Genomic DNA, 22,716 nt, shown 5'->3' with positions numbered 1-22,716 from the left:
GGGTCTTGGGCTCAAAAATTCCACGGACCTGATAATTCTCGCCTCGGTGCCTATTCCAATCATGGAGTCCCACTCTGCAACTCTGGGCAATAGCTTGCTTAATCTCCACAACGGCCCCCACAACGCTATGGATGCCTGGCCTCCACCTTGGGGGTGTCCAGGAGTGGACACCTCACAGGGAAAGCCAGGATGGGTTCCACAGCGGTATTCGTACAAGCGCCTTGAGACCCTTGCGGGTCAGTAGTGCGCTATACAAGTATCAATTTACAATTTACAATTTACAATTTACAATGCGATAAGATCGTCCCGAGCGTATGTCCGTCTAGCTGTAGATGTTTTAGACAGAGCACCAGGCCCCTGGCCCGTCTGGGCCCGGACGGGCACAGACGTGCTGGACTCTGGCGTGACTCCGGCGCTGAGACGGCACCTCCGCTGCGCGTCACCGCTGCGCGTCTCCATTGTAGCTTTAAATAGGGGCCGCGTCTCCTGTGACTAAGACTAAAGCGCTCCCGAAGATGGCGCAAATGCAGAACGTCCCTAAACTACCCCCAATATGGCAGCGATCATATCAATCTGCCTGAAGACCCGCGAAAAGCGCGGTGAGGGCACGAATATTATGCAAGTAAGTGCTACTCTGGGGTAATCTAATTTAAAAACAGGGTATAACAACAAATAAAATAAAAACAAATAATGGCAGAAACGGGATGCTCAATTTAAAAACGCGCGTCTAAGTCCACACAGAATGCTCGCTAACTAAATTGCTCCTTCCGCCGAAAACACAGAGCAAATAGCGCTATCCGCTTTAGAGCGCACAAACCTTTGTCCAGGACCAGCTTGCCTGCAGTGCTCGACTTAAATAGGGGCCGCGCCTCCTGTGACTAAGACTAAAGCGCTCCCGAAGATGGCGCATGCAGAACATCCCTAAACTACCCCCATTATGGCGGCGATCGTATCAATCTGCCTGAAGACCTGCGAAAAGCGCGGTGAGGGCACGATTATTATGCAAGTAAGTGCTACTCTAGGGTAATCTAATCTGCACCTTTCTTGCCTCTAACTGCACCTGTCTTGCATCTTTATACATTTTTGTTGCTTCTTTTTGTGCTTCTCTTGCTTCTTTCTAGACCTCTATTGCTTCTTTCTGCACCCCTATTGCTTCTTTCTGCATCCCTCTTGCCTCTTTCTGCACCCATCTTCTCTCTTTTTGCACATCTTTTGCCTCCTATCTACCTCTCTCGCCTATTTATGCACCTCACTTGCTTCTTTCTGTACCTTTCTTACATCTTTCTGCACCTCACTTGCCTCTTTCTGCACTTCTCTTGATTCTTTTTACACCACTGTTGCCTCTTTCTGCATGTCTGTTCCCTATTTGTGCACCCCCTCCCTGTTTCTGTACCTCTTTTACCACTTTCTGCACTTTTGTAGCATTTCTCTGCACTCTTCTTGCCTATTTCTGCACCGATCTTGCTTTTTTCTGTGACACTCTATCCTATTTCTACACCCTTCTTCCCTCTTTTTGCACTTCTCTTGCATCGTTCTGTACCTCTCATGCCCTTTTCTGCAATTTTCTTTCTTATTTCTTTCCTTTTTTGCTTCTTTCTGAGCATCTCTTGCCTCTTTCTGCAACTCTATTGTTCTTTCAGCACTGCTCTTGCAAAATTCCTCATCCCTCATGCCTCTTTCTGCGACTCTCATCCCCATTTCTACACCTCCCTTGCCTATGTCTGCACCGCTGTTCCCTCTTTCTCCACCTCTTTTGCCTGTTTCTGCAACTCTCTTGCCTCTTTCCGGAGTTTTCTTGCCTCCTCTTCTGCACCTCTTTTGCTTCTTTCTGTACTTCGTTTACTGGTTTCTGTACCTCTATTGCTTCTTTCTGAAAGCATCTTGCCTCTTTACGCACCCTCTTTCATCTTTCTTTACCTATCTTGCCTCTTCTGCGCCTATCTTGCCACTTTCTGCACTTCATTTGCCTCTTTCTGCACATCTGTTGATTCTTTCTATACTTCTATTTCCTCTTTCTGCACCTCTCTTGCTTCTTTCTCCACCCATGTTGCCTTTTTCTATAATAATCTTCCCTCATTCTGCACCTCTGTTGCTTCTTTCTGTTACCTCTCTTGCATCTTCCTGCACCCTGCTTCCCTTTTCTGTATATCTCTTGCCTCTTTCTGCACTTCTCTTGCCACTTTCTGCAACTCTCTTGCTTTTTTTAGCACTTTTTAAAAATCTTTCTGTACCCGTCTTCCCTCTGTCTGCATCTCTCTTGCCTCTTTCTGTAGTTCTCTTGCCTCTTTGTGCACCTCTCATGCCTCTTTCTGGACCTTACTTGCCTCTGTATACCTCACTTGACTCTTTCTACATTCCTCTTGCTTCTTTCTACACCTCTTTTGCTTCTTTCAGAACTTCTCTTGCCTCTTTCCAGACCTCTGTTGCTTCATTTTGCAATTCTCTTGCCTTTTTCTGCAGTTCTCTTGCTTTTTTTCTGAACTTATTTTATTTATTTCTGCACTTATCATGCTTCTTTCTGCACCCCTCATCCCTCTTTCTTTACCTCTCTTGCCTCTGTGTTCACTACTGTTCCCTCTTTCTGTATCTCTTTTGTCAGTTTCTGCAACTCATTTGCTCTTTCTGCCGTTCTCTTGCCTCCTTCTACACCAATGTTGCTTCTTTCTACACACCTCTTACCTGTTTCTGTGCCCAAGTTCCCTCTTTCTGCACCTTTCATGCCTTTTGTCTGCACTTCTCTTGCCTCTTTCTGCACTTCTTTTGCCTTATTCTGCACCTTCTGTATTTCTTTTCCCTTTTCTGCACCTCTCTTGCTTCTTTCTGCACCCCTGTTGCCTCTTTCTGCACACGTCTTTCCTTGTTCTGCACCCCTCTAGCTACTTTTCCCACCACACTTGCTTCTTTCTGCACCCTTCTTCCCTTTTCCTATATATCTCTAACCTCTTTCTTAATTTCTCTTGCCTCTTTCTGCACCTCTCTTGTTTCTTTCTGCACCTCTCATGCATCTTTCCGCACCCCTCATCCCTCTTTCTGCACCTCTTTTGCTTCTTTCTCCACCCTTCTTCCCCTTTGTTGTACATCTCTATTCATTCTCTGTAATTTCATTTCCTGTTTCTGTACCTCTTTTGCTACTGTATTCACTTCTTTTGCCTCATTCTGCAGCCCTCTTGCCTCTTTTGACACCTCTGTTGGTTCTTTCAGCACTGCTCTTGCTTCTTTATGCACCACTCTTGCAAATTTCTGCATCCCTCTTTTCACTTTCTGTACCCTTCATCCCAATTTCTGCACTTCTCTTGCCTATGTCTGCACCCCTCTTTCTCCACCTCTTTTACCTGTTACTGCAACTCTCAAGCCTCTTTCTGGAGTTATTTTGCCTCCACTTCTGTACATCTGTTGCTTCTTTCTGCACTTCTCTTGCTTCTTTCTGTACCTCTATTGCTTCTTTCTGGAACCCTTTTGCATACTTCTGTGCCCCATCCCTCTTTCTGCACCTTTCTCGCCTCTTTCTGCAACTGTCCTTCCTTTTTCTGCACTTCTTTTGCCTCTTTCTGCAACTCTGATGATACTTTCTGCACTTTGATTTCCTCTTTCTGCAACTGACTTGCATCTTTCTGAACCCTTGTGGCCTCTTTCTGAAATTGTCTTCCTTTGTTCTGTACCTCTCCTGCTTCTTTCTGCACTTTTCTTGCCACTTTCTGCATGTCTCGTGCTACTTTCTGTACTTCACTTGAATCTTTCTACACCTGTGTTCCCTCTATATGCATCACTCTTGTCCCTTTCTGTACTTCTCTTGCCTCTCTCTGTGCCCAACCTCCCTCTTTCTGTACATTGCATGCCTCTTTCTGCAGCTCTCTTGCCTCTTTCGGCACTTCTTTTGCCTCTTTCTGCACCTTTGTTCTTTTTTCTGTAATTCTTTTCCCTTTTCTGCACCTCTCTTGCTTCTTTCTGCACCCCTGTTGCCTCTTTCTGCACTAGTCTTCCCTCATTCTGCACCCCTCTAGCTACTTTCTCCACCTCTCTTGCTTCTTTCTGCACCCTTCTTCCCTTTTCCTGTATATCTCTAACCTCTTTCTGCATTTCTCTTGCCTTTTTCTGCACCGCTCTTGTTTCATTCTGCACTTTGCTGGCATCTTTCTATTCCCCTCTTCCCTCTTTCTGCACCTCTATTGCTTCTTTCTCCACCTCTCTTGCTTCTTCCTGCAACCTTATTCCCTTTTGGTGTACATCTCTTTCCATTCTCTGTAATTTCCTTTCCTCTTTCTGTACCTCTTTTGCTCCTTTATTCACTTATCTTGCCTCTTTCTGCACCCCTCTTGCCTCTTTCCGGAGTTTTCTTGCCTCCTCGTCTGCACCTCTTTTGCTTCTTTCTGTACTTCTTTTACTGGTTTCTGTACCTCTATTGCTTCTTTCTGAAAGCATCTTGCCGCTTTACGCACCCTCTTCCGTCTTTCTTTACCTCTCTTGCCTCTTCTGCGCCTATCTTGCCACTTTCTGCACTTCATTTGCCTCTTTCTGCACATCTGTTGATTCTTTCTATACTTCTATTTCCTCTTTATGCACCTCTCTTGCTTCTTTCTCTACCCATGTTGCCTTTTTCTATAATAATCTTCCCTCATTCTGCACATCTGTTGCTTCTTTCTGTCACCTCTCTTGCATCTTCCTGCACCCTGCTTCCCTTTTCTGTATATCTCTTGCCTCTTTCTGCACTTCTCTTGCCACTTTCTGCAACTCGCTTGCTTCTTTTAGCACTTTTTAAAAATCTTTCTGTACCAGTCTTCCCTCTGTCTGCATCTCTCTTGCATCTTTCTGTAGTTCTCTTGCCTCTTTGTGCCCCCCTCATGCCTCTTTCTGGACCTTACTTGCCTCTGCATACCTCACTTGACTCTTTCTACATTGCTATTGCTTCTTTCTACACCTCTGTTGCTTCTTTCAGAACTTCTCTTGCCTCTTTCCAGACCTCTGTTGCTTCTTTTTGCAATTCTCTTGCCTTTTTCTGCAGTTATCTTGCTTTTTTCTGAACTTATTTTATTTATTTCTGCACTTATCGTGCTTCTTTCTGCACCCCTCATCCCTCTTTCTTTACCTCTCTTGCCTCTGTGTTCACTACTGTTCCCTCTTTCTGTATCTCTTTTGTCAGTTTCTGCAACTCATTTGCTCTTTCTGCAGTTCTCTGGCCTCCTTCTACACCAATGTTGCTTCTTTCTACACACCTCTTACCTGTTTCTGTGCTCAACGTCCCTCTTTCTGCACATTTCATGCCTTTTTCTGCACTTCTCTTGCCTCTTTCTGCACTTCTTTTGCCTTATTCTGCACCTTTGCTCTTTTTTATGTATTTCTTTTCCCTTTTCTGCACCTCTCTTGCTTCTTTCTGCACCCCTGTTGCCTCTTTCTGCACAAGTCTTCCCTTGTTCTGCACCCCTCTAGCTACTTTCCCCACCACACTTGCTTCTTTCTGCACCCTTCTTCCCTTTTCCTATATATCTATAACCTCTTTCTTCATTTCTCTTGCTTCTTTCTGCACCTCTCTTGTTTCTTTCTGCACTTCTCATGCATCTTTCCGCACCCCTCATCCCTCTTTCTGTACCTCTATTGCTTCTTTCTCCACCCTTCTTCCCCTTTGTTGTACATCTCTATCCATTTTCTGTAATTTCCTTTCCTGTTTCTGTACCTCTTTTGCTACTTTATTCACTTCTTTGGCCTCATTCTGCAGCCCTCTTGCCTCTTTTGGCACCTCTGTTGGTTCTTTCAGCACTGCTCTTGCTTCTTTATGCACCACTCTTGCAAATTTCTGCATCCCTCTTTTCACTTTCTGTACCCTTCATCCCAATTTCTGCACTTCTCTTGCCTATGTCTGCACCCCTCTTTCTCCACCTCTCTTACCTGTTACTGCAACTCTCAAGCCTCTTTCTGGAGTTATTTTGCCTCCACTTCTGTACATCTGTTGCTTCTTTCTGCACTTCTCTTGCTTCTTTCTGTACCTCTATTGCTTCTTTCTGGAACCCTTTTGCATCCTTCTGTGCCCCATCCCTCTTTCTGCACCTTTCTCGCCTCTTTCTGCAACTGTCCTTCCTTTTTCTGCACTTCTTTTGCCTCTTTCTGCAACTCTGATGATACTTTCTGCACTTAGATTTCCTCTTTCTGCACCCGACTTGCATCTTTCTGAACCCTTGTGGCCTCTTTCTGCAATTGTCTTCCTTTGTTCTGTACCTCTCCTGCTTCTTTCTGCACTTTTCTTGCCACTTTCTGCATGTCTCGTGCTTCTTTCTGTACTTCACTTGAATCTTTCTACACCTGTGTTCCCTCTATCTGCATCACTATTGCCCCTTTCTGTACTTCTCTTGCCTCTTTCTGTGCCCAACCTCCCTCTTTCTGTACATTGCATGCCTCTTTCTGCAGCTCTCTTGCCTCTTTCTGCACTTCTTTTGCCTCTTTCTGCAGCCGGTTGCCTCTTTCTGCAGTAGTCTTCCCTCGTTCTGCACCCCTCTAGCTTCTTTCTCCACCTCTCTTGCTTCTTTCTGCACCCTTCTTCCCTTTTCCTGTATATCTCTAACCTCTTTCTGCATTTCTCTTGCCTTTTTCTGCACCGCTCTTGTTTCATTCTGCACTTTGCTTGCATCTTTCTGTTCCACTCTTCCCTCTTTCTGCACCTCTATTGCTTCTTTCTCCACCTCTCTTGCTTCTTTCTGCACCCTTATTCCCTTTTGTTGTACATCTCTTTCCATTCTCTGTAATTTCCTTTCCTCTTTCTGTACCTCTTTTGCTTCTTTATTCACTTATCTTGCCTCTTTCTGCACCCCTCTTTCCTCTTTCCGGAGTTTTCTTGCCTCCTCTTCTGCACCTCTTTTGCTTCTTTCTGTACTTCTTTTACTGGTTTCTGTACCTCTATTGCTTCTTTCTGAAAGCATCTTGCCTCTTTACGCACCCTCTTCCGTCTTTCTATACCTCTCTTGCCTCTTCTGCGCCTATCTTGCCACTTTCTGCACTTCATTTGCCTCTTTCTGCATATCTGTTGATTCTTTCCATACTTCTATTTCCTCTTTCTGCACCTCTCTTGCTTCTTACTCCACCCATGTTGCCTTTTTCTATAAAAATATTCCCTCATTCTGCACCTCTGTTGCTTCTTTCTGTCACCTCTCTTGCATCTTCCTGCACCCTGCTTCCCTTTTCTGTATATCTCTTGCCTCTTTCTGCACTTCTCTTGCCCCTTTCTGCAACTCTCTTGCTTCTTTCAGAACTTTTTAAAAAGTCTTTCTGTACCCGTCTTCCCTCTGTCTGCATCTCTCTTGCCTCTTTCTGTAGTTCTCTTGCCTCTTTGTGCACCTCTCATGCCTCTTTCTGGACCTTACTTGCCTCTGAATACCTCACTTGACTCTTTCTACATTCCTCTTGCTTCTTTCAACACCTCTGTTGCTTCTTTCAGAACTTCTCTTGCCTCTTTCCAGACCTCTGTTGTTTCTTTTTGCAATTCTCTTGCCTTTTTCTGCAGTTCTCTTGCTTTTTTCTGAACTTATTTTATTTATTTCTGCACTTATCATGCTTCTTTCGCACCCCTCATCCCTCTTTCTTTACCTCTCTTGCCTCTGTGTTCACTACTGTTCCCTCTTTCTGTATCTCTTTTGTCAGTTTCTGCAACTCATTTGCTCTTTCTGCAGTTCTCCTGCCTCCTTCTACACCAATGTTGCTTCTTTCTACACACCTCTTACCTGTTTCTGTGCCCAACTTCCCTCTTTCTGCACATTTCATGCCTTTTTCTGCACTTCTCTTGCCTCTTTCTGCACTTCGTTTGCCTTATTCTGCACCTTTGTTCTTTTTTCTGTATTTCTTTTCCCTTTTATGCACCTCTCTTGCTTCTTTCTGCACCCCTGTTGCCTCTTTCTGCACAAGTCTTCCCTTGTTCTGCACCCCTCTAGCTACTTTCCCAACCACACTTGCTTCTTACTGCACCCTTCTTCCCTTTTCCTATATATCTGTAACCTCTTTCTTCATTTCTCTTGCCTCTTTCTGCACCTCTCTTGTTTCTTTCTGCACTTTTCATGCATCTTTCCGCACCCCTCATCCCTCTTTCTGCACCTCTTTTGCTTCTTTCTCCACCCTTCTTCCCCTTTGTTGTACATCTCTATCCATTCTCTGTAATTTCCTTTCCTGTTTCTGTACCTCTTTTGCTACTTTATTCACTTCTTTTGCCTCATTCTGCAGCCCTCTGTTGGTTCTTTCAGCACTGCTCTTGCTTCTTTATGCACCACTCTTGCAAATTTCTGCATCCCTCTTTTCACTTTCTGTACCCTTCATCCCAATTTCTGCACTTCTCTTGCGTATGTCTGCACCCCTCTTTCTCCACCTCTTTTACCTGTTACTGCAACTCTCAAGCCTCTTTCTGGAGTTATTTTGCCTCCACTTCTGTACCTCTGTTGCTTTTTTCTGCACTTCTCTTGCTTCTTTCTGTACCTCTATTGCTTCTTTCTGGAACCATTTTGCATCCTTCTGTGCCCCATCCCTCTTTCTTCACCTTTCTTGCCTCTTTCTGCAACTGTCCTTCCTTTTTCTGCACTTCTTTTGCCTCTTTCTGCAACTCTGATGATACTTTCTGCACTTTGATTTCCTCTTTCTGCACCCGACTTGCATCTTTCTGAACCCTTGTGGCCTCTTTCTGCAATTGTCTTCCTTTGTTCTGTACCTCTCCTGCTTCTTTCTGCACTTTTCTTGCCACTTTCTGCATGTCTTGTGCTTCTTTCTGTACTTCACTTGAATCTTTCTACACCTGTGTTCCCTCTATCTGCATCACTCTTGCCCCTTTCTGTACTTCTCTTGCCTCTTTCTGTGCCCAACCTCCCTCTTTCTGTACATTGCATGCCTCTTTCTGCAGCTCTCTTGCCTCTTTCTGCACTTCTTTTGCCTCTTTCTGCACCTTTGTTCTGTTTTCTGTAATTCTTTTCCCTTTTCTGCAACTCTCTTGCTTCTTTCTGCACCCGGTTGCCTCTTTCTGCAGTAGTCTTCCCTCGTTCTGCACCCCTCTAGCTACTTTCTCCACCTCTCTTGCTTCTTTCTGCACCCTTCTTCCCTTTTCCTGTATATCTCAAACCTCTTTCTGCATTTCTCTTGCCTTTTTCTGCACCGCTCTTGTTTCATTCTGCACTTTGCTTGCATCTTTCTGTACCACTCTTCCCTCTTTCTGCACCTCTATTGCTTCTTTCTCCACCTCTCTTGCTTCTTTCTGCACCCTTATTCCCTTTTGTTGTACATCTCTTTCCATTCTCTGTAATTTCCTTTCCTCTTTCTGTACCTCTTTTGCTTCTTTATTCACTTATCTTGCCTCTTTCTGCACCCCTCTTGCCTCTTTCCGGAGTTTTCTTGCCTCCTCTTCTGCACCTCTTTTGAGTCTTTCTTTACTTCTTTTACTGGTTTCTGTACCTCTATTGCTTCTTTCTGAAAGCATCTTGCCTCTTTACGCACCCTCTTCCGTCTTTCTATACCTCTCTTGTCTCTTCTGCGCCTATCTTGCCACTTTCTGCACTTCATTTGCCTCTTTCTGCACATCTGTTGATTCTTTCCATACTTCTATTTCCTCTTTCTGCACCTCTCTTGCTTCTTACTCCACCCATTTTGCCTTTTTCTATAATAATCTCCCCTCATTCTGCACCTCTGTTGCTTCTTTCTGTCACCTCTCTTGCATCTTCCTGCACCCTGCTTCCATTTTCTGTATATCTCTTGCCTCTTTCTGCCCTTCTTTTGCCACTTTCTGCAACTCTCTTGCTTCTTTCAGAACTTTTTAAAAAGTATTTCTGTACCCGTCTACCCTCTGTCTGCATCTCTCTTGCCTCTTTCTGTAGTTCTCTTGCCTCTTTGTGCACCTCTCATGCCTCTTTCTGGACCTTACTTGCATCTGAATACCTCACTTGACTCTTTCTACATTCCTCTTGCTTCTTTCTACACCTCTGTTGCTTCTTTCAGAACTTCTCTTGCCTCTTTCAGACCTCTGTTGCTTCTTTTTGCAATTCTCTTGCCTTTTTCTGCAGTTCTCTTGCTTTTTTCTGAACTTATTTTATTTATTTCTGCACTTATCATGCTTCTTTCGCACCCCTCATCCCTCTTTCTTTACCTCTCTTGCCTCTGTGTTCACTACTGTTCCCTCTTTCTGTATCTCTTTTGTCAGTTTCTGCAACTCATTTGCTCTTTCTGCAGTTCTCCTGCCTACTTCTACACCAATGTTGCTTCTTTCTACACACCTCTTACCTGTTTCTGTGCCCAACTTCCCTCTTTCTGCACATTTCATGCCTTTTTTCTGCACTTCTCTTGCCTCTTTCTGCACTTCTTTTGCCTTATTCTGCACCTTTGTTCTTTTTTCTGTATTTCTTTTCCCTTTTCTGCACCTCTCTTGCTTTTTCTGCACCCCTGTTGCCTCTTTTTGCACAAGTCTTCCCTTGTTCTGCACCCCTCTAGCTACTTTCCCCACCACACTTGCTTCTTTCTGCACCCTTCTTCCCTTTTCCTATATATCTCTAACCTCTATCTTCATTTCTCTTGCTTCTTTCTGCACCTCTCTTTTTTCTTTCTGCACTTATCATGCATCTTTCCACACCCCTCATCCCTCTTTCTGCACCTCAATTGCTTCTTTCTCTACCCTTCTTCCCCTTTGTTGTACATCTCTATCCATTCTCTGTAATTTCCTTTCCTGTTTCTGTACCTGTTTTGCTACTTTATTCACTTCTTTTGCCTCCTTCTGCAACCCTCTTGCCTCTTTTGGCACCTCTGTTGGTTCTTTTAGCACTGCTCTTGCTTCTTTATGCACCACTCTTGCAAATTTCTGCATCCCTCTTGCCACTTTCTGTACCCTTCATGCCAATGTCTGCACTTCTCTTGCCTATGTCTGCACCCCTCTTTCTCCACCTCTTTTACCTGTTACTGCAACTCTCAAGCCTCTTTCTGGAGTTATTTTGCCTCCACTTCTGTACCTTTGGTGCTTCTTTCTGCACTTCTCTTGCTTCTTCTGTACCTCTATTGCTTCTTTCTGGAACCCTTTTGCATCCTTCTGTGCCCCATCCCTCTTTCTGCACCTTTCTTGCCTCTTTCTGCAACTGTCCTTCCTTTTTCTGCACTTCTTTTGCCTCTTTCTGTAACTCTGATTATACTTTCTGCACTTTGATTTCCTCTTTCTGCACCTCACTTGCATCTTTCTGAACCCTTGTGGCCTCTTTCTGCAATTGTCTTCCTTTGTTCTGTACCTCTCCTGCTTCTTTCTGCACTTTTCTTGCCACTGTCTGCATGTCTCGTGCTTCTTTCTGTACTTCTCTTGCCTCTTTCTGTGCCCAACCTCCCCTTTCTGTACATTGCATGCCTCTTTCTGCAGCTATCTTGCCTCTTTCTGCACTTCTTTTGCCTCTTTCTGCACCTTTGTTCTTTTTTCTGTAATTCTTTTTCCTTTTCTGCACCTCTCTTGCTTCTTTCTGCACCCAGTTGCCTCTTTCTGCACTAGTCTTCCCTCGTTCTGCACCCCTCTAGCTACTTTCTCCACCTCTCTTGCTCCTTTCTGCACCCTTCTTCCCTTTTCCTGTATATCTCTAACCTCTTTCTGCATTTCTCTTGCCTTTTTCTGCACCGCTCTTGTTTCATTCTGCACTTTGTTTGCATCTTTCTGTTCCCCTCTTCTCTCTTTCTGCACCTCTATTGCTTCTTTCTCCACCTCTCTTGCTTCTTTCTGCACCCTTATTCCCTTTTGTTGTACATCTCTTTCCATTCTCTGTAATTTCCTTTCCTCTTTCTGTACCTCTTTTGCTTCTTTATGCACTTATCTTGCCTCTTTCTGCACCCCTCTTGCCTCTATCTGCACCCCTCTTGCCTCTTTCAGCACTGCTCTTGCTTCTTTATGCACCTCTCTTTCAAATTTCTGCATCCCTCTTGCCACGTTTTGTACCCTGCATTCCAATGTCTGCACTTCTCTTGCCTATGTCTGCACCCCTGTTCCCTCTTTCTCCACCTCTTTTACCTGTTACTGCAACTCTCAAGCCTCTTTCTGGAGTTATTTTGCCTCCACTTCTGTACCTTTGTTGCTTCATTCTGTACTTCTCTTGCATCTTTCCGCACCCCTCATCCCTCTTTCTGCACCTCTATTGCTTCTTTCTCCACCTCTCTTGCTTCTTTCTGCATCCTTATTCCCTTTTGCTGTACATCTCTTTCCATTCTCTGTAATTTCCTTTCCACTTTCTGTACCTCTTTTGCTTCTATATTCACGTATTTTGCCTCTTTCTGCAACCTCTTACCTCTTTCTGCAACCCTTATCCCTCTTTCTGTACCTCTCTTGCCTCTGTACGCACTACTGTTCCCTCTTTCTTTATCTCTTTTACCTGTTTCTGTAACTCATTTTCTCTTTCTGCAGTTCTCCTGCCTCCTTCTACACCTCTGTTGCTCCATTCTGCACTTCTACTTCTTTGAGTACTTATCTTGCTTCTTTCTTCACTCCTATTCCCTTTTTCTGTACCTCCCTTCTTCTTTCTGCACCCCTGTTGCCTCTTTATTCACACTTCTGCCCTCCTTCTGCACCTCTCTTGCTTCTTTCTCCACCTATCTTGCTTCTTTCTGAACCCTTCTTCCATTTTGCTGTACATCTCTTTCCATTCTCTGTAATTTCCTTTCTTCTTTCTGTACCTCTTTTGCGTTTTTGCTTCCTTATTCACTTTTTTGCCTCTTTCTGCACCCCTCTTGCCTCTTTCTACACCTCTGTTGGTTCTTTCAGCACTGCTCTTGTTTCTTTATGCACTTCTTTCTTCACCTCTTTTACCTGTTACTGCAACTCTCAAGCTTCTTTCTGGAGTTATTTTTCTTCCACTTCTGTACCTCTGTTGCTTCTTTCTGCACTTCTCTTGCTTCTTGCTGTACCTCTATTGCTTCTTTCTGCAACCCTCTTTCATCCTTCAGTGCCCATTCCTTTTTCTGCACCTTTCTTGCCTCTTTCTGCAACTCTTCTGCCTTTTTCTGCACTTCTTTTGCCTCTTTCTGTAACTCTGATGATACTTACTGCACTTTGATTTCCTCTTTCTGCACCTCACTTGCATCTTTCTGAACCCGTTTGGCCTCTTTCTGCAATTGTCTTCCTTTGTTCTGTACCTCTCCTGCTTCTTTCTGCACTTTTCTTGCCACTGTCTGCATGTCTCGTGCTTCTTTCTGTACTTCTCTTGCCTCTTTCTGTGCCCAACCTCCCCTTTCTGTACATTGCATGCCTCTTTCTGAAGCTATCTTGCCTCTTTCTGCACTTCTTTTGCCTCTTTCTGCACCTTTGTTCTTTTTTCTGTAATTCTTTTTTCTTTTCTGCACCTCTGATGATACTTTCTGCACTTCTATTTCCACTTTCTGCACCTCACTTGCTTCTTTCTGTACCTCACTTGCCTCTTTCTGCATTTGTCTTGCTTCCTTCTACACCTCTGTTATTTCTTTCAGAACTTCCCCTGCCTCTTTCTAGACCTCTGTTGCTTCTTTTTGCAATTCTCTTGCCTTTTTCTGCAGTTCTAATGTTTTTTTCTGAACCTTTTTTATTTATTTCTGCACTTATCTTGCCTCTTTCTGCACCCCTCATCTCTCTTGCTGTACCTCTCTTGCCTCTGTATGCACTACTGTTCCCTCTTTCTGTATCTCTTTTGCCTGTTTCTGCAACTCATTTGCTCTTTCTGCAGTTCTCTTGCCACCTTCTACACCTCTGTTGCTTCATTCTGCTCTTCTCCTACCTTTTTGTGTATATATCTTGCTTCTTTCTGCACTCCTCTTGCCTGTTTCTGTGACCAGCTTCCCTCTTTCTGCACATTGCGTGCCTCTTTCTGCACCTCTCTTGCCTATTTCTATACTTCTTTTGCCTCTATCGGCGCCTTTGTTCTTTTTTCTGCACTTCTATTCCCTTTTCTGCACCTCTCTTGTTCTTTCTGCACCTCTCTAGCTACTTTCTCCATCTCTCTTGCTTCTTTCTGCACCCTTTTTCCCTTTTTCTGTATATCTCTAACCTCTTTATGCATTTCTCTTGCCTTTTTCTGCACCGCTCTTGTTTCATTCTGCACTTTGCTTGCATCTTCTGTTCCCCTCTTCCCTCTTTCTGCACCTCTCTGGCCTCTTGCAGCACCCCTCTTGTCATTTTCTGCAATTCTCTTGCTCTCTCTGCACCTCTTTTGCTTCTTTCTGTACTTACTGTGCCTCTTTCTGCACCCTCTTGCCTCTTTCTGTACCTCTGTTAGTTCTTTCAGTACTACTCTTGCTTCTTTTGCACCACTCTTGCACATGTTTACATCCCTTTTGCCTCATTCTGCACCCCTTATTCCTTTTTCTTCACCTCTCTTGCTTATGCACACCTGACCCCTCTTTCTGCACTTCTCTTGGTTCTTTCTATACCTCTTTTCCTCCTATCAGCATTTCTCTTGCCTCTATTTTCACTTCCCTTGCCTCTCCCTGCACCTCTCCTGCCTCTTTCTACAGCTCACTTGCCTCTTTCTGCACCCCTCTTCTCCTTTATGTACCTTTCTTGCCTCTGTCTGCACCTCTGTTCCCTCTCTCTTCATCTCTGTTGCTTTTTTCCTCTTTTGTGTTGCTTCTTTCTGCAACTCTCTTGCTTCTTTATGCGTCCCTCGTTCCTCTTTCTGCACTCGTCTTTCCTCTTTCTGCACTTCTCTTACCTCTTTCTGTTCCCATCTTGCTCTCTTCTGCACCTCTGTTGCTTCTTTCTGCACTTCTCTTGCCTCTTTCTGCATGTCTCTTCCCTCTTTCTGGACATCATTTGCCTCTCTCTACGGTTCTCTTGCCGGTTTCTGCATTCCTTTGCCTTTTTCTACACTTTCCTTGCATCCAGGAGGATCCTGGGTTCAATCTGCAAAAGCATAAACACGAAAAGCATTCAGTCCGCACATTTTGTTACTGGGTGAAAAATAAAAATACATAAAATATTTCCTTATTTACCTTCCACGCAAAGTTGAGATACTCGTACTGAGTACAGCCATGGCAACAATTGAGGTACGTTCAATGACTGTTGCTTACACAAGTTTCGTATTGAATGCAGTAAAACCCTGAGGTGTATTAAATGTTTGACTTTAGTTTTTGTGGTTGTTTGCCAAAATTTTAAATCATCGCCCTTCTTTGAAATCATTTTTCAGCCACAAACTGTTCTTGGCAAAGGTAACATGAGGTTTCCCTCAATCTTTTTCTAAAGGCTGGTTGGTATGTAATTGTAGCCCTCAAATCTAAAAGTGATTTCTTTACTCTTTGATAGTGACATTGACATTGAAGCTTCCAGTGTCTAAAACGTAGCGTGGTACAAGAGGTACTAGCAAAAAGAATACGAGGCAAAGTTTTATAATTGCTAAAACATCAAAGGTATGTGGGAGTGCCTGCAAGATTGAATTGGTGGTAACACATGCACATTTTCTTTTTGTTTCTTTCAGCTCTTTTTCCAGGTCCAGAGGAAAACCCTTGTATAAAGCTTGGGTTTGAAACGCGTAGACCTTTCTTCTGTGTCCAAATAAGTACTGCTTGAAAATATAAAGTATCAGGTCAATAGAAGTGTACATTAACTAATGACATTTTATTTTCATGACCTGAATAGCACAACTGTTTGGCCAACACTCTCCCTGGGTTTGTGTTGTATTTTTAATTGACAACTGTGGTGTTCCCTTTCTAACCTTTCCCTTGGGTTCCTTTATCTTTTCTTTTTTCACCTTTTACTGCTTAGGAATTTGAGCTCACTCTAGTTCAAAAAAGGCTTTTGAATCAGAAAGGCACTGAAATGTCTTTGTTGTAAACGTAAAAGTGTTGTTTTAATGTTGTATTGTTCTGTGGTCCGCAAAAAGAAAAACATGTATAATGTTGATGAAAATAATAACATGAAATAGTGCTTTTTGAAAAAAGATACAGAATATTTAAAAAGAAAAATAACAAATATGTTTTAATTGTTTTCACTCACTATGAGTGCCACGTGGGATTGGTTTGAATGAGAGGGTGAATTATTATCAGTACTGGCAATGTTCTTGCTGTATTATTTATAGTTTACTCCAGCCTTACTGATTAGGGGCCATATCCCTTTATCGATTTATCTTTCTAAATTTGTCATGATAAATATGACTCTGTCATTAAAGAGGATTTATCATTACAATAATTCCAAAGGTAGTAAATGTGATAGATGTACCTCCTTCCAGCTTATTAGATATAACAAGGAACCCCCTCAATGTTAGCCCATGGCAAGGATAAGCTTCACAGTAGTTAACAACAAATGTGGGAGTATTTCACTACCTCGGCATGCAGCACCTAAAACTACATGTCCCAACTTTCAAATACACAACACTCTGTCATAAGGGGCTACATAGGGCCCACATTAGGGGAAACTTCTATGTAATGAAAGGGGAGTTTAAGGCTTGGCAAATTCAAAGTTGAAATTTCAGTATACACTGTATACGCAGGCTCTGCAGTGTCAGGCCTGAGACATGTGTAAAGGGCTACTTCAGTTGGTGGGACAAACAGTGCTACATGCCCACTGGTACCATTTAATGTGTACAGGCCCTGGGCATAGGTAGTGCACTTTACTAGGGACTGATAAGTAAATTAAATATGGCAGTTGTGGATAAGCCAATTGTACCATGTTTAGGGGTGAGAGTACAAGTACTGGTTAGTAGTGGGAATGTACACAGAGTCCTAAGGCCAACAAAAATGAATTCAGCAAAATTGGAGGCAAGCAGGCAAAAAGATTGGGGAGAGGCCCACCCTAAGGCTGACAGGTCTAACACCTGGCATATATATGGAATCAGTGAATTCAGAAAAAAATATTATTGTCTCCAAAAAATGTGCATAAACTCATCTAATCATCTTTGCATCTCAAGAATCGGAGGCATCCAGGGATGGTGAGCAATATCAGTATGGGGTGACACATTGCTTCAACTGAATTCTGCCTCAGATGGGTGAGAGAATGCCACAGAAAATAGGAGTGTTGGGATTATATGTTATTGTTTCTTGAATTGGTCCTATGGTTAATTGCAAAGCTGCTCCGAGTAGGGTTAAACGAGTGAAACACACACCTGCCAAATATGCACTGAGGTATCAACCCTTTTTAAGACAATGGCATGGATCACACTTATAAATTGATTTATGGTGATGAGGTAGTTGTATTTTTTAAGCAGTGCATCTGGTGTGTGTATTGTATCAAGCCATTTGCTAGCTTTTTGCACAATGTATTTACCATGGGACTTTCTTAATTTTCCTACAGTGTGATAAAAGTGGACACAATGGGGGGGAATAATGGAAGTTTGATTGCAGACTTCCTGCTGCTGGGCTTGACGCAAGATCCAGAAATGAAGATCATTCTATTTACGCTATTCTTACTGATATATTTGCTCACACTAATTGGAAATACCATCCTTATCACTGCCTGGGTCTGTGATCCCCATCTTCATACTCCTATGTACTTCTTCCTGGGAAACCTCTCCTTGTTGGATATCTGCTACTCAACAGCGATTGTTCCTTACATGTTGGCCCAACTCCTTAGTCTGAGGACTATCAGTTTCAATGCTTGTGCAGCCCAGATGTACATATGCTTGTTCCTAGGGGGTACAGAGTGTGTCCTCCTAGGTGTCATGGCTTATGATCGTTATGTAGCCATAGTTTTTCCCTTGCGTTACACAGTCATCATGAGCACATCAGTTTGCATTACACTGGCATCCTGCTGCTTGTTAAGTGGCAGTGTGATGTCACTCCTGGACACATTTTTTACACTACGGTTACCATTATGTGGGGCTAAAAATATCAACCATTTTTTTTGTGAAGTTCCAACTCTTTTGAAGATGGCATGTGTGGACATCTTTGTCACAGAGATGGTCATTTTCTCTGCTGCCATATTTATACTATTGATACCAAGTCTCTTCACTGCCATCTCATACATTCGAATCGTCATCACAATTGTGAGAATCCGCTCCTCTGCAGCCAGATTAAAAGCATTCTCCACATGCGCCTCTCACCTGATCGTTGTCACCATATTCTACAGTACTGGCATCTCCATGTACATGAGACCAGTGTCTAAAAATTCTGCAAATCAAGATAAAATATTTGCTGTATTTTACACAGTGATACCCCCAATGATAAACCCCATGATCTACAGTCTGAGAAACAAAGATGTTAAGATGACTGTGCAGAAACTTTTTCACAGGCAAATTTTTAGTTAAATATATGAAGTGTTAATCAGTTTATGTTATGATGAAAATGTTTACCCTGTAAGAAAGGAAACAAAGCTATATCTAAAATTGGCATTAGTGTATGAATTAAGAATAGTAGCCTTGTGGTAATGTATTCTAGTATATGTGTAATCATAGTCAAAGGTGCAAAATGTGTGTCAATGTTTGCCCAGATATTAATGACTGATAACTATATATTGTACAGCAACATAAAAATAGGAAGGGACATAAGTGTTCATGGAGGTGATCTTTGATTAAAAATATTTCGATTGAGTTATGACTGAGAATGCACCTGTAATATACATTATGGTATTATGCAAACATGTCCTCAATTTGCCATGAACACGACGCAGAAAAAATATTGTAGTGCAGTACTACCCCAGAACACAAATTTTTTTGTCCAACCTTTTCATGCCAAATGTTAAATGAAATGTGGGAACCTCAGCGTTCTGTTGTGGTCAAGACTATGGGCCAGATGTAGGTAATTCCGATTTACCGACTCTTACATAACCGACTCATACTGAATCGGTATTTAAGAGTCGGTAAATTGGAAGGAGGCAGATGTAGGTATAAAATTACCGAATCTGTAAGAGTCGGTATTTACCGAATCTGTAAATACCGATTCTGTATTTCCCATTGATTCCTATGGGCCTTGAAGCCCATAGGAATCAATGGGAAATACAGAATCGGTATTTACAGAATCGGTAAATACCGAATCCTGCAAGGGTGCAGGGGTGTCACTTTGACACCCTCTAGCACCCCAAGTACAGGCTAGTGTGACATGTGACACACAGACATGCCCTAAGGGCATGTCTGTGTGTCACTTTGCACAGGTGTGCCTGCACAGATGTGCATGCACACCTGAATTCGATATTTTATCACCCAATAGATTTGGGTGGTAAAATACCGACTCTTAAGGGCCTGTGGCACTCTTAGGAGTGTCACCTACATATGGATTTACAGACTCGGTATCCTTACCGATTCGGTAAAATACCGAAGTGGTAAATTTACCGAATCGGTAACTATACCGATTCTGTAAATAACTACCCACCGTCATCTCAAAAGCCAAATACCGGTCGGTAACGGCCGAATTCGGCCGTTACCGACCGGTATTTGGCTACCTACATCTGGCCCTATATTTCTTGCACCCAGCAACACTAAAAGATATTCAAATGCAATTAAGTACACGCAGTTACATTAACCAGCTAAAAGAACTAAAAGCTCATCTGTGTGCATGACATTAAATTGCATTCTATTGTTTCAGAATCCCAATAATTCAAGGAAAGAGGCAATACATAATTGGCAACAATGAAAGGTAATAATGTGAAAAAAAATACATGAAATTTAGCTATGTAGTGCAAAATATTATCCCCCGCCACCAACAGTTCCACAAAATGGCTAAAAATGAATTGCATTAAGGAAAAAAACATAAATACTTCCCTCCTATAACTGCAATTAGTTATAATACTAGTGATAATACTGAGACACAGGCACTAATTGCTGGTATTGGCAACTAATGAAGACAGGAGAAGACAGACCTGATACTTCAATGTGATATCACATGATACACTCTATCAACACTCATTACTCTGTCACCCGGTTAACTGAGCTTCACATAGTGAACCATAAAGAGAGGTGGAAACGATTGTACAGAGTATGTTTACTCTGCAGGGCTCTGCACTGCAGGTATCCAGATAGGTTTATCAGATGACCCAAGGAGCTTGTTTTTGTTTCTGGGAGAAGATAGAGGATCAATGAAGAGGACAATCAATCTAATTATTCTGGTACCGCGGGGGGTTATGTTATGTTATGTTAAATTGCGTTTATATAGCGCTCGGCTACTCTAACAGAGTGTCCCGGCGCTTTCCACAGGCAGCTCAAGTGTAGAACAACATAACAAGAAAAAAACAGACTCAAAAGAAAAAGACACCCCCTAAACAGAAAGATTAAAAAGCCAGGTCTTCAGATTTTTCCTGAATTGAAGCAGATTGGGGATACTGCGTAGTGCCAACGGAAGCGAATTCCACAGCTGGGGGGCCTTGAGGCTAAAAGAGCGCCCCCCGATGCGGGCCTTCCTCACACGCGGAACCACAGCAGTGAAGAGGGATTCAGAGCGCAGTGAGCGGGCAGGGCGATAGAAAGCCAATCTCTTCTACAAATATCCCGCACCTGAGCCAAACAATGCTTTGTGCATCAGCGTCAGGGATTTAAACATAATCCGCTTCCGGATCGGCAACCAGTGGAGCGCCTGCAGCAACCCAGAGGATCGTGCTCGCCTATGCAGACCAAAAATCGCACGGGCTGCAGAGTTTTGTACCACCTGCAGGCGCTGGACCAAGTAATCCGGGAGGCCTAAGAAAAGGGCATTGGCATAGTCTAGCCTGGATCCGATGAGCGCCTGCACCGTAATCCGCCTGTGCTCCGCAGATAATAAAGGAAGAAACTTGCGGTCCCACACCCCTCTTAATGTCTCTCCCTTCTTCACAGCACCCTCCCCTCATTTCCTGTACCCCAATCACCCAGTGGAAATGATACCAACGTTGGCAGGTCCAAGAAGGGTGCATATGGAAAACATATTTTCAGGGACTGTAAATTAAATGCTACCAGTGGGTCTGCAGCAGTTATTTTGCCACCCACCGTAGCATCACTCTACAACCTGTTCCAGGCCTGTCATTGCAGCCTGAATGCAGTGTCACACTGCCATGTAAACTTGGCAAAAAGCTAGGTCCAATGTCCAATTGGACTATGTAAAAACCCAGGTCTTGTGCATCTTGCAGAATTTAAGAAGTAGATAAAACAGTAGACTTGGCATTTAAACCCCCTTGTCAAGCCTTAAATTTCCCTTCCAAAGGGGTATCGGACCTCATGCAACTGTCTTCGGCTTTTGCCCTCTGCTTCATCCTGCAGGAGATTTTCTACTACCATTTTGGTGACTAAGGTAAACTTTTTCACTGCGGTTTTGCTCAACATCCATCCAACAATGTTGCTCCCTTCTCGGACACTCCTGCATCCTTGCCCCACTGAATGTCTACTTTCTCAGATATTGTTCTTCAGAATTTGTCTAATTCCGAAGGTAAGGGCTGATTGGGCTCAATCCACAATTAGAAAAAGTACTAAGGTTGACACTGTCAGCAGTTTTGCAGCAACAACCGGATTGAGGATTGAACTGTGTTTGTTTCACAGTGGATAAGAGTAGAGTGGTGTGGCTCACTGGTTAGAGGCGGCAGACCCGGAAGCAGAGAACGGCCCTGACCAGGGTTCAATTCCCGACGCGGCAGGGTCGTGGACCAGGGTCAGCGGACTCGATAATTCTCGCCTCTGTGCCTACTCTAACCAGGGATCACACTCGGCAACTCTGGGCATTAGCTTGCCTCATCTCTACAATGGCCCCCCACATTTGCCGGGGATGCCTGGTTTCACCTTGGAGATACCCAGTAGGGACCATCTCACAGGGATAGCCAGGACGGGTTCCCCAGCGGTCTACAGTGCCACGACGCCTCAGGGCAGCAGTGTGCTTTACAAGACACATACATTTACATTTACACTTACATAAGGGTGAGCGCACTTCCTTAATTTCTTCCAGTTATTCTGGGCAAAGTTCACTCATTTACCTGCGTCAAGCCCCTGGCTCAACCTTGGACCTGTTTGACTGAGGATCCTGAGGTGCATTATAAACCATGCATGTTCTGGGGAATAAATCTATCCCTACAAGTGTCAGTCTGCCCCCACCACTCCCTCCATACTCCTGATTTTTACTTGGGATGCAAGCAATGGGATGGTTACTCGTTGCGCAACTCATTTGTGCTCATTGTTTGCTAACATAGGGTATGGAATATGCACTAAAATATTCCTTGCAAAATGTCAACCTGTGGTAACTGCTTGGGGTCCTGTGTATTAGGTTTGTTAGGTACACTGTGCTTGTGAAATCTATTGTATTTAATATGTTATTTTATGTATTTTATGCTTTACTGCAACTCGTGTGTCCTGGACATGCATTTGCAGTTCTCAAGGTGTGCATTTTTTGGGTATCAGAACCCTTTTATGTGGGTTGTTGGGACAGAAAGCCCTCTGCATAGTACTGGAGTCGCACCCATGCCCTGAGTGTCCAACTGCACTGTATGCCAATGCACTCCATGACACTCTGTACCACTGTACTCTACAACACTATACTCTGTGTTACTGCATTCGGTGCCAATGCACTCTACACCACTCCACTCTACACTTCAGCATTCTATGCCACCACTGCACTGTATTGCACACCGATGGAGTACACAGCTGGACACGGAAAGAAAATCCACATTATCATGTATTTTACGTTAATTTAATGTACCTCAAAAGCGCAAGTGATGCTTTGAGGTTTTTTAAAATATAACATCATTAATGGGAAATACGCTGCCATTCCCATCTACTCCACTTCAGTCACCTCCTCCCTGTACTCCCAGCTCCTAGATATTTCTGTCTGGTGGTGGGAGCTTTATATAGGTAGAAGCAGACAATAAACATGCTTTCAATGTGGCAGAAGGCAGTGTTTCCTATT

The 22,716-nt window shown here is 43.4% G+C and overlaps 1 protein-coding gene across 1 annotated transcript; it reads left to right on the top strand.

The window, feature by feature from the left end:
• Positions 1–17,237: 17,237 nt before the first annotated feature.
• Positions 17,238–18,170, top strand: LOC144763013 (olfactory receptor 2D3-like). The gene has a single exon (XM_078648325.1). The coding sequence runs from the start codon at positions 17,238–17,240 to the stop codon at positions 18,168–18,170; it is 933 nt and encodes a 310-aa protein (XP_078504451.1).
• Positions 18,171–22,716: the final 4,546 nt, after the last annotated feature.

The sequence above is a fragment of the Lissotriton helveticus genome, chromosome 6 (assembly GCF_964261635.1).
Source record: "Lissotriton helveticus chromosome 6, aLisHel1.1, whole genome shotgun sequence".
In the NCBI taxonomy this organism is placed as follows: domain Eukaryota; kingdom Metazoa; phylum Chordata; class Amphibia; order Caudata; family Salamandridae; genus Lissotriton; species Lissotriton helveticus.
Note: the sequence above shows the minus strand (reverse complement) of the source record. Positions and strands in the feature narration are given on the sequence as shown.

What these genes read in the sequence shown, in the direction of transcription:
- LOC144763013 (XM_078648325.1), top strand. Translation starts at nt 17,238, where the DNA reads ATGGGGGGGAATAATGGAAGTTTGATTGCAGACTTCCTGCTGCTGGGC.